We start from the raw sequence: 12686 nt of genomic DNA, 5'->3' as shown, positions 1-12686 counted from the left end.
TTTCTTTGAGAACTAATTATTCTTTTATGTCTAAAATGGTCTCAAGAGTTTGCCTTGAGCAAGACTGTTAATCTTCCTATCTTTTTCCCAGAACCCCAAAACAAGGGAGAGAGAATTGTGGATATGCATAGGCAACTCTGATACTGTACAGACAAAAACTTAATCCTTCAGAGAAAGCTGATCAGCTGTTTTTGTCTAGTGAAGAAAATAGAGGAGGACAACTATGTTCAAAGCAGACAATTTAAGACTGTTGGAGTACCTCAGGGTTCAGTCCTGGGACCGCTCTCTGAAGTACAGGCCAACACTGAGGGACTCTGGCTAACAAAGTTCGCAGATGACTGCAAACTGGGAGCCATTATTGAATCCCCAAATGATGTGGATATTCTACAAAAGGGCCTTACAGAAACAGATGCTTGGTGCCAGAGCCATGGGCTCAAGCTCAGTGCCAAGAAGTGTATAGTTAACCCCTTTGGGAAAAAAACATGCATCTTTGAATTACCACATAGGTGGCAGTACACCAAACACCGAAAGTGTGATAAGAGACTTGAGAACACAGGTGGACAGTGGTCTCACCTTTGATAACCATATCGCCACAACAGTCAGGAAATCCTTCTATGTGGCACACCTCATCACTAAGGGCTTTTCATCGAGAAAAAAGGAGGTCATTGTCCCACTGTACTCCTCTCTCGTTAGACCCATCATAGAGTACAACGCCCGGTTTGGTATGTACCTCACAAGACATATGCAACAACTGGAAAGGCCGCAGAAACACCTCACTAAAAGAATCACAGGCCTAAAGCAGATGCCCTATGCTGACCGTCCAAAAATAAACTCCAGCTATACTCTGTCCGCATATCGTCTACTCAGAGGCGATCTCTGCTTAACATACAAGACCATGTCAAACCCAGAGCTGTTGGACATGCTACACTTAACGAAATCCCAATCCATCAGAGCCACATGCTCCAGGGACCTAAACCTTGTCATCACAATGAACAAAACATGCTGGAGGGATAGGTTCCTGACCCAGAGACACCCCATACTCTGGAAATGACTGCCCATACATGTCAAGCAGAGCACCTCCTTGGCCCTCTTCAAAAGGAACCTTGATGACTGGACGGGAGATGGGAAATTTACCCCGGGGATCACGTCAGTCGCCCTGCTAGACTGGGGTCCAGGGAAGCAAATATTGTGAGAAGTAGCAGCCAGGGAATTATGGCTAGGCTTGTATAGGCCCTAAGACCAGTAGCCTAGTACCAACCAATGAACCTGTGCTACTTTTTGGTAGTCTAACCATAACAAGCCACTTCCACTAGGGCTTTAGCTGTGACTTTCTGCAAACGAGTAGACTCTAGAAATATTAGAGGCGGAAGCTGGGTCTTCAGTACCTACTTTTACAAAGCAGTACAAGTTAATTACTTTTCCATGTCCAGAACAGGTTTTGCTAGGACTATTCTCCATGGACTCCTGGACAAGGGTTTAGCCAGGCATGCTGTTTGAACTCTGTAGAGTTTACTTTTTTTCTGATCATCATAAACACTGGGGTTTTATTAGGTAATATTATGTCTATAACTGTTTGAATTAATGCCTTTAACAACACATATATAGCTTGTTTACAGAGAGGATTCTCTAATAGTTTTTGACTGAACAGCTGAAAATGTTACACACACTAATGAAGGGTGTCAAGGGCAACAGCTCTAGAGATGTATCCAATTTTTAAATGTCAAGTGGGCTGGAAAGGCAGCAGTAAGAGTTTGTGTGTTCAAAATGGACTTCACTGGCAACACCGCTGCTCCTAGAGTCTTAATTTCTTCCTCTCCCCCGTTTTGCTTCTCTGTTATTGCAATCTGCCCAAATAGTTTGGGTTACTGCACAGTGATCTAATGATAAACATAGTACACTTGTCTAAGTAAATCTAACAACATTAGATGTTTGAATAATCACTGTTGCAGTGGCCATCCCCTCCTTTCTGCTCCCTTTTTGTAGCTGTTCTGTTGTATTGCCAGGATGTTACTCATACAGATATATATATATATATATATATATATATATATATATATATATATATATATATATATATATGGTTCCTCTTCATATCGTCGAAATATCATTTCATCGAATTGCAAAACATCGAGACCAAATTGTCGAAAACTCATAACATGAAATCTCAAATCATTGAAAACTATAAAGCAGCTAGAAATAAAATCCCACAGTTTTTACTACCCCCCCCCCCCCCACACACACACACACATCCCATACATTACATATACAAACTCCAAGGTCGCACTATAGTGGGGGAAAAAGGTAATTTCCTAACCCCACTGTAGTGCAACCTTAAAGTTGGTATATTTAATGAAGGGGGGGGGGGCGTAGGGGGGCTTCCCCCTGCATAAACATAGTAAACAGTGTCTGGGATGTTATTTGTAGTTGCTTTATAGTTTTCAATGATTTGAGATTCGATGTTGTGTTTTTGACGATTTGGTCTCGATGATTCAATGAAATTATATATATATATATATATATATATATATATATAGATAAAATGTGTGTGTGTACGTATATGTATTGTGTGTGTGTGTATGTGTGTGTGTGTATATATATATATATATATATATATATATATATATCTATATGTGTATATATAGATATATATATATAGATATAGATAGATATATGTATATATATATATATGGGTCTACCTGAGATGGTTGACAAGCCATTTGATCGACACTCATTTGGTCGACAGGCAGATTTGCCCCCCTCCCCAATGTTGTGCGACCCTGGGGTTGATGTATATAGTTAGGTGGGGGGTGAAGCCCCTCCACATAAAACTGCTTGTCGACCAAATGAACTGTCGACCAAATGAGTGTCGATCATATGGCCTGTCGACGATGTGATAGGGATCCATATATATATATATATATATATATATATATATATATATATATATATAAAATGTGTGTGTAGTGGATATAAAAAGTTTACACACCCCTGTTAAAATGGCAGGTTTTTGTGATACAAGAAGAGACCACAATAAATCATTTCAAAAATGTTTCCACCTTTAATGTGACCTATAACCTGTACAGTTTAATTGAAAAACAAACAAATCTGTTAGGGGGAAAAATATGAAAAATAAAAAACGTACAGTACGCTGGTTGTATGCACACCCTTAAACTAATACTTTGTTGAAGCACCTTTTGATTTAATTACAGCATTCATATTCTTGGGTAGGAGTCCATCAGCATGGCACATCTTGACTTGGCAATATTTGCCCACTCTTGCAAAAGCGCTCCACATCTGTCAGATTGTGAGGGCAACTCTTGTGCACAGCCCTCTTCAGGTCACCCCACAAATTTTCTATTGGATTTAGGTCTAGACTCTAGCTGGGCCATTCCAAAACTTTAATTTTCTTCTGATAAAGCCATTCTTTTGTTGATTTGAATGAATACTTGGGGTAATTGTCATGTTAAAAGGTGAAATTCCTCTTCATATTCAGCTTTCTAGCAGATGCCTGAAGGTTTTGAGCCAAAAGAGACTGGTATTTGGAACCGTTCATAATTCCCTCCATGTTGACCAAAGCCCCAGTTCCAGTTGAAGAAAAGCAACCCCAAAGCCTGATACTGCCACCACCATGCTTCACCGTGGGGATGGTGTTCTTTTTGTGATACAAAGTGTTGTTTTTGCGCCAAATGTACCTTTTGGAATTGTGGACAGAAAGTTCAACCTTGGCCTCATCAGACCATAACGCATTTTCCCACATGCTTTTGGGAGACTTGATGTATTGTTTTGCAAATTTTATCTGGGCCTGGATGTTTTTCTGTATAAGAAAAGGCTTCTGACTTGCAACCCTACCCCATAGTCCAGACATATGGAGAATACGGGAGATTGTTGTCACATGTAGTACACAACCAGTACTTGCCAGAAATTCCTGCAGCTCCTTCATTGTTGCTTTAGGTCTCTTCGCAGGCTCCCTGATCAGTTTTCATCTTGTCTTTTTATCAATTTTGGAGGAATGTCCAGTTCTTTGCAACATCACTGTTGTCCCATATTTTCTCCACTTTTTTATGACTGTCTTCACTGTGTTCCATGGTATATCCAATGCTGTGGAAATTTTTGTGTACCCTTCTCCCCTCAGATACCTTTCAACAATGAGATCCGTTTGATGCTTTGTAAGCTGTCTGTGAACCATGGCTTTTGCTGTAGCAGGCAACTGAATAAATGTCAGGAAAATCCTACTAGGACAGCTGAACTTTATTTGGGGTTAATCAGAGTCTCTTTAATTGATGGCAGGTGTGTATCCAAGAAGACTGAATGCTGTAATGAAATCAAAAGGTGCTTCAACAAAGTATTAGTGTAAGGGTGTGCACACTTATGCAACCAGCGTATTGTACGTTTTTTTTTTTATATTTTTCCCCTAACAGATTTGTTTGTTTTTCAATTGAATTGTACAGGTTATAGGTCACATTAAAGGTGGGAAAAATTTTGAAAAGATTTTTTGTGGTCTCATTTTTTATATCAGAAAAATCTGGCATTTTAACTGGGGTGTGTGAACTTTTTATATAGACTGTATGTGTATATATATATATATATATATATATATATATATGTGTGTGTGTGTGTGTGTGTGTGTGTATTCACTTTATAAACTCAAAATACTGAAATCTCGAATTTCACTATCTCGACATTGTAAAGCCAAACATTCACAATATCGAAACCTCAAAAGCGCAAATTTCACAATTGTGACTTTTAAATGCAACTTCCACCACACAAACATACATACACCTTCCTCCCCACACTACAACAAACCAACAAAACCCACACAAACACAACACCTACCCTACGTATAAACGGGGGCAAGCCGTCTTTCACCACCCCCCTTATACTTATATATACTAACTCTGAGGTTCGCACTAAAAAGACAGACACTAAACCCACCACTACATGCTCTATATTCCCCTTGCACAAACACACACCACATATGTACAAACACCACAACTCTCAACACTTACACACTCACACTCTTACCTCCATACCCTAACTTACACCTAAAACTTCCCAGCACACTCGCATACACTCAAATCCCTACCCAAAACCCTTAAAAAAAAAAAAAAAAAAAAAAAACAGGACTTACCTGAATCTCCACATACATCCACATGACAGTAGGCAAATCATATCCCATTTGACACTTCAAATTCAATTAAGTGCAGTTTTGCTCAACAGCACTTTCGGCATTTTCATCTCGGGGTACTGAAATTCGAGATTTCAGTATTTCGAGATAGTAAAGTGCTTCTAAGATATATATATATATATATATATATATATATATATATATATATGGGTCTACTTCATAACATTGAAATTTCATAACGTTGAATTTCATAACATTGAGACCATAACATCGAAAATTCAAAACATTGAAAACTCAAAGCATTGAAAACTTAGAACATTGAAAGTGTACTTCATGACATTGAAAACTACATTACACTAGTAAATAAGATCCCCTCCACCTACACCACCACCTATCTAACAAACACACTTTCTACTACTCTCTCAGTGTAGGTGATTGTGATACAATGAGGTTAGAAAATTAACTTTTTCCCGCTGTAGTGCGATCTTGGAGTTGGTATATTTTACAGAGGGTGTGGGGGGCAGACCCTCCCACACATGGGGGTGCAGGGGGGCTTGCCCCCCTGCAGAAATGTAGTAGAAAGTGTGTTTGTTATATGGTGGAGTTATAGGTGGAGAGGATGTCCGTTATATATGCATTGTAGTTTTCAGTGTTATGAAGCACACTTTCACTGTTCTGAGTTTTCAATCTTTTGGGTTTTAAGTGTTTTGGGATTTATATGTTTTGGTCTCAATTTTATGAAATTCATCTTTATGAAATTTCATTGTTAAGAAGTAGACCCATATATATATATATATATATATATATATATATATATATATATATATATATATATATATTTATATATGTGTATATTTATATATATGTGTATATATATATATATGTGTATATATATATATATATATATATATATATATATATATATATATATATATGTGTATATATATATATATATATATATATATATATGTGTGTGTGTGTGTATATATATATATATATATATATATATATATATATATATATATATATATATATATATATAACTTATTTTGTCAAAGTGCCATAATGCTGAATCCCGTTTTGTTATCACTGAAAATAAAGAAGTCCACTTCATCAAACCACTGCAGCTATGAAGAGATCTTCCCAGGGTAAGTAACCTGTTGTGCGAGAAGGTGACCTTGGCCCTTTTCCCAACTGCAGTGTAATCTCTGAGTTGGTATATTTATTTAGAAGGATGAGGTTGGGGTTGTAGCCCCCACCTGGGTGGGTTAGGGATGGCGTGATTTGGGTTTTTCTTTCTTTTTGCGCAAGTGGTTGCTTACCCTTAGAAGATCTTTGTAGTTCCAGTCCTTCGATGAAGTGGGTTCGATATTTTCAGTGTCTACAAAACGGGAATCAATATTATGGCACTTCGACAAAAATAAGGTAAACCCATATATATATATATATATATATATATATATATATATATTTATATATATAAATATACACACACGTATATTAATATTTTGTTTATATGTAATGTGTTTATATATATATACATATATATATATATATATATATGTGTGTGTAGATATATATATATATATATATATATATTTTCTCACAGAGAGAGTTTGAATTTTCATTTATGAAACACTCGGCTGTAGGGTAACCTGATAGCGTTGGAGTTTACTTAGAAATAGACAGTTTTGTCTTCAACTAATCTACACGTTTTGCTGCATTGCAAAGAATGCTTAACACATGTTCCAGTGAAAATAAAAATTACATCATGTTCCAGTGAAAATAAAAATTACATTTGCTACTTTCTGTAGCAGTTAACAGTACCAGTAAGCCAGTCTGTATTGCTTTACAAAAACATTCACATGCATATCTACTGCTGTTTTATCTGTTCTCTTAGAATTTTAAATAAATGAACAATGCTAAATAGTGAGTTTGTTCTTGCTGTTCTGGCAGTGCAGTTAGATTGCTGAAGGCTGTTGTAGATAAAGTATTCTCTGTACTTACACTAAACAGATGAAGTGCTGTGCCAGCTATTCAGGCTGGGTTTTCATCAAGAGTTGAGTTATTTATGATGAGTTTGTTTAGAAGAATATGAATAGTCTGAAGTAGACAAGGAAGTAACTGCATTTTAATTCAAAGAGCTGCACAGTAAAATGTGTGAGAGATAATAGAAGTGTAACATATTGATTAGGAGAATGAAATAATATACAAGAAGGAATGTGGAGTAATGGTTATGCTTACAGTGACTGTTTCAGTACCACATGAGAAGGCTTGGTGCATATCCAGGGCTGCTGACAAGACAAGCAGATGACATTCTTCCATTGTAACGAAGTATTGATCATATTTTACAGCAAATGATGTTGCTTTGACTAATGGTGTTCATTGGTAAAAGAAGCAAATAGGATTGTGAGTGACCGACCTGTCTTCTGTGGACTAGTTATAAAATATAAATATATTCATTAATCAGAAGAAACCCTTAGGTTCTGGGGTGAATTTGTTTTTTTACTTGAAGGGTTTAATTGATGGGGTCATATTAGGCAGTTAACAGCAACTCAAATGATGAATTGCACTGTTTCATTATTGAAAGGGTGGTGGATCCACTGAACACTACATCGCACGGCGGTTAACTCTGTAGTGGTGGATGTCTTTATTAATGCTTCAGATAAATATTGTTTGTCAGGAGGGCTGCAACTCACAGGCAAATTTAGATGGACTTGAGAGTCTTCCTTCCTGTTATTTCATGATTTACTGTTATGGTAATACTATCAGCCATTCAGTAAGATTAGGGGTTGGGAGGGTGGCCTAATGGTTAAGGTGTTTGCCTTATAAGCACAAGTTATAATTGGCTAGGCTTAAAATGGCTCACAAGGGCAGTTAGCTTAGTACTAACCTATGAACCTATAATACAAAATGCCAGGGCAACAGTATTAAATCCCATAACACATTTTTGCAGGAGGGGTGCAAGCTGTCCTGTAACCCTACAACCCCTTCTACTTTTTCTCATTTTGAGATGACATATATCAAATGTGGGACAGTAATTAAATTAAAAATCACTGCTATATTGACCCTGTTTGTGAGGCTGTGCTCCTTGGAGTAAGAATAATTAAGTAGTGGAGATGTAGGTCTCACAGCCCCTTATAAGGGAGGGGCTGCAAAAATGCATTTTTGACATTTCTTGCAGCTGCTGCTATGGACATTCAAAGGTATAAGTATTGTCATTAATCTCCAAGGTCGTGTTTTTCAAAGCTGTAGCCGCAGACTTTGTGTTAGATTTCATCATGAATCCATGTTGACAACCAAAGGGAAAAAACATAACTGTGTTAGTCCTGTATGGAGGATTTAAAAGCATAAACATCAAGTTTGATACTTATGATGCCACTGAGTAATGAGTTATAAATGCCAAAGAGACCAAGTCTTTCATTATTTAGCAGTGTGATTTAATCAATATATTTTTAGTGCCTGTGTGTGTGTGTTTGTATGTCATCTTGTTTATCTGGTTCAGTTGTGTTAAAAAAGCATTTTATGATTGGTACAGGTTCCTTCATTGAAGGACTGTAAAATGTCATCAGAACTTTATAGCTTTCAGCCATTCATGCCATTCTGTATCCTGTTCCCATAGGCCCCCTGGGTGTGTGGTACCGACATCAGTAGCGGAGGCAAGTCGTGCAATGGCTGGCGATACCACCCTGAGTGAAAACTATGCCTTCGCTGGAATGCACCACATCTTTGACCAACATGTGGATAATGCAGGTAATGTAATTTTTTTAAGAACCTGAATAGGTTTTCATCAGTACTTTTGTCTTTTATGTTTGTATTAATTTGGGTCTGTTACATTCAGTGAATATGCTGTCTCCTTAAGTTCTGCTTTATGTGGTAACATTGTTTTAATACCAAATAGAATGCATCACATAGTAAGACAAAATTAATTATAAGTTGTGACTTGAACATGATGCATGTACATCTGCATCCTTCTCAATTTTTAAGTCGGCTGATTGGAGAAGATCTCTCTGATCTCCAAAAAAAAGCAGACAGTTAATCTAGTGGACCTTATTTGCTCACCCACAGGCTAAATAAATCTTAACTTTCAATCAGCATTTTTTTAGTAGTACGGCTGCTGCTTACTGCTGAATTTGCTCAAGTCCAGAACTGAAGTGTTTGAGCACGTTCGTCCCGAAAGTAGTGTTGTTTGAATAAGTAGGACTACTAGTTCTTTCTTTCATTATTTTTTTTGCAGTGTATTATATGTGCCCAAGGGCAGAAGACCAGAAATATCTATTGATCTGCTAGACTGTTGGCAGTGGGACAAGTTGTCCATATATGTTTTGGTCTGCTTGAGTTTTAAGTGGAAGCCCAGGAGAGCAGAATCAGAGAGGGCTGCCTGGTTTTAGCACTCGAGAGAGGGAAGGTATTACTAGTGTGAGCCCATTGTGCGGAAGATAAATTTGCCCTAGACAGCCCAGTCTCCATCAGGATAGACATTAATTTGCATGCCTACTTAGCATGTTTGCTCAGTAGTATATGAATGCGTTGTCACATTACTGCCGATCACAGAAGCTGAAGTCCGTGGTTCACACCTATGGGGAAATTAGGCAGGGTCTTCTTAAAGTTATACATCTCCACTTGCATACCACTTCAGCCCTGCCTAAAGAAGATGGAAAGAGCCATCTTTATGTTGGTTTGTGGGTCGTCATAAATTGATTCTTTCCTTCCATGCTCCACTTGGGAAGTTGAATAGATAACATGAAGATACTTTCCAAGGCTTAATTTAAGTGGCAGAGGTGAACAGGCTGTGGGAGACCCCTTTATTGGCTGTAAAACACATCTTTATTGCAGGAGTAGAAATAGAAATATGTTGAAGTATGTACTTGGTTTTGACTCTTACCATATTTGCTTGATTTGTATAACATCTGGAAGGTATATTGTAATAGTAGTTGCAGTGATGGACCCTTGTTAAGTGTGAGGCCCTTCAGTGTATTATGCCAGCTACTTTACAAGTCTGTGCAAAATTAGTTTGCATGCAGTTACTTTTCTTTATTTGGAGACCACTTTTATGAGTGTGAATTTTAATTTTGTTTTTAAAAGTTTTGCTTTCTTCTTGTGGTTATTGCTTACTTGGAAAGCAACATCCCTTCATATTGTGCTTTATGGATTACAGACATTTTGTAAGTAGAGGTCATCCCCCCACTTCCAAATGCATTCATAGATTTAGTTATCCTTTTCCTAAGTTGTAGTTGTACACTTACATTTACGTTGTGAGCTTTAGGGAAGCTAGGCCAGGTCAGTGGACCCCCATTAGGGATATTGATGAGGGTTATGTCGCAGAACACTATCAGATAAAGTATGAACTAAGTGTTCATAGATATCCTGTGCTCCTCTTGAGACAGTCTTGAATTTCTACTTGCTTGTCAGATCCTTATGTGAAGCTGGGGTGGGAGGGTACACCATAGCAGTGACCATGCTGAAATGTGTCCAATAGGTCATGGGTATGTAGGTTTTCACATAGACTGTCACAGGTGCTACTGCATATTACATATTGGTGGGATGCATAGACTGTCACAGATGTTACTGCATATTACATGTTGACGGAATACATAACCATATTAAGCATACTGGCTTTTCAGATATGGTTATCAAGAGAGCCAGAAAATATATTAAAATTGTGGAAATCTGGGAATGAAGCATCACAGTGTTCTAGATCAGAAAGAAACCAACAAGAAAATAACTTTTTTTCTGAATACACATCTGGTATAGATTCAGGTTAATCGAGCTCTAATAAGCAACGCTTGGACAGCAAAACTGATTAGACAATTGCCTTCTGAAATGAATGTTTCTGATTAGTATTCTACTTTTCTTTGTCCGTTTTTGTCCCTGTTGACTGTCAGTCATTAGGCCCCTTCTCACTCACTTGGCCCATTTGTTTTAGTCGCTGGTGTGAGGTTTGATCAGGAGGGGTCTTGGCCATCATTCAGACAGCCATCCGGATGGTACAAGAATGTTTTATTTTGACTTCTAAGATGACTGCAGACTGATTAACAGGTTGATTAGAGCTCTCTCCATGTGAGAAGTGAAACTGGGGGCAAAAAAAAAGGCAGTAAAACCTAAAAATTTGGGTAAAATTCATATATTGGCTTGTAATTACATGGCCTATATGGAAGTAAAGAAGAAATTAGGAGAAAGTAAGAGAAACTCAACCAAAAATGAGTAGAAAAAAAAACATTTGGGAAGAAACTTTCAACTTTAATACAGTAGAAGGCTTGGGGTGCTCAGCATGTGATCTGAGTGGCAGCATCTTTCTTCAGCTCTGTCCTTAAAATCTATTTCTGACAGGAAAAATTAAAAAAATATTGACCATGGACAGTTCAACTTTGCTGGAATATCACAATTAATGGTATACAAAGTCTACATAAAAATTTTGGCATTTTCTACAAATATTCCTGTCAAAAACCTGAAGAGAAAGCAACAGGACGAGCTTCACAAAAAATACTCTGACCAAACAATGAAGAAGAATTTACAATCCTTATTAACAACAGTGCAGGGCTTGTCACTGAAATTTGATAAAATGAACAAGAAACTGGATACTTTTGAAGAGAATAGTAAAAAGCAAACCCAACAACTACAGGAATTGACAAAGCAGCAGAACTTGAAGATAGAAACTATGGAAGAAACATTAACTGATGTAGAAAACAGAATTTCTGACTATCGAACCAAGAACAAGAAGCTTCTGGCCAAAAAACCACCTCGTAGTTATTAAAACAATCCTGGAATTTATTCGGAAACGAACACTAATGCAGATTAAACGAACACAAATGCAGAATAAAAAACTTCTATAACATTAAGCGCTTTTCGTCATCCTGAATAGGGTGACTTCTTCAGATAAAACACACAGTACAGCCTCCAGCTTATATACTCCACATTAAGTCATGAAACAAATTATGATGTCATGATTAACTTAATTGCTACTGTTACTAATTAAGTTATCAGTTCTTGAAATTTAAATGGGCAATATTTGCTAACTACTAGAATATAGTATATAAACAGACATAGTATTAACAGATATTCCTGCTCTATCCTGCCATTTAGACACTTTATCCTTTAAGGAGAATACTTTAAAGTGTAGGCTTTATTTGATCTACTCCTATATGTTGTTATACAGGTGGGAATAGATCCTTATTTATGACCTTATAGTGATTATGTTAGAATTACTTCTCATAAGAAAAAAGGAGAGTATCTTTCACCTCTCAAAGAATCTTTTTCCTCTTACAGGATCCTTAAAGGGGAATGCTCCCTAAATATTTTATTGATTATATACTGAACTTGAATTATTTTATTTTATGGATTTGTAATTAAAATTATAACTTCCATAATTGTTTTAATGTTAATCACCCATTCAAAATTATTCTAGCAATCTTAAAATGGCACATTACCTAAATGAAACTATGGAAGAAACATTAACTGATGTAGAAAACAGAATTTCTGACTATGAAATGCATATTGATGCACTAAATAGACAAAATATTTCACTAATGGACAAAATGTAAGCTCTAGAAAATAGATTCAG

At 36.9% G+C, this 12686-nt stretch overlaps 1 protein-coding gene across 2 annotated transcripts in view; it reads left to right on the top strand.

Annotated features, from left to right (window-relative positions):
* Positions 1–12686, top strand: part of WDR13 (WD repeat domain 13) — a 790180-nt gene that overhangs the window by 548359 nt on the left and 229135 nt on the right. For both annotated transcript variants that reach the window (XM_044080309.1, XM_044080310.1), the window contains exon 5: positions 8748–8878. In XM_044080309.1, the coding sequence (XP_043936244.1) occupies positions 8748–8878 (131 nt within the window). The remainder of the gene's footprint in view (positions 1–8747; positions 8879–12686) is intronic.

Source organism: Protopterus annectens, chromosome 8.part0 (genome assembly GCF_019279795.1).
Source record: "Protopterus annectens isolate FY-2018-M chromosome 8.part0, PAN1.0, whole genome shotgun sequence".
In the NCBI taxonomy this organism is placed as follows: domain Eukaryota; kingdom Metazoa; phylum Chordata; order Ceratodontiformes; family Protopteridae; genus Protopterus; species Protopterus annectens.
The sequence above is the reverse complement of the archived record's forward strand: the minus strand, read 5'-3'. Positions and strand labels throughout refer to the sequence as shown.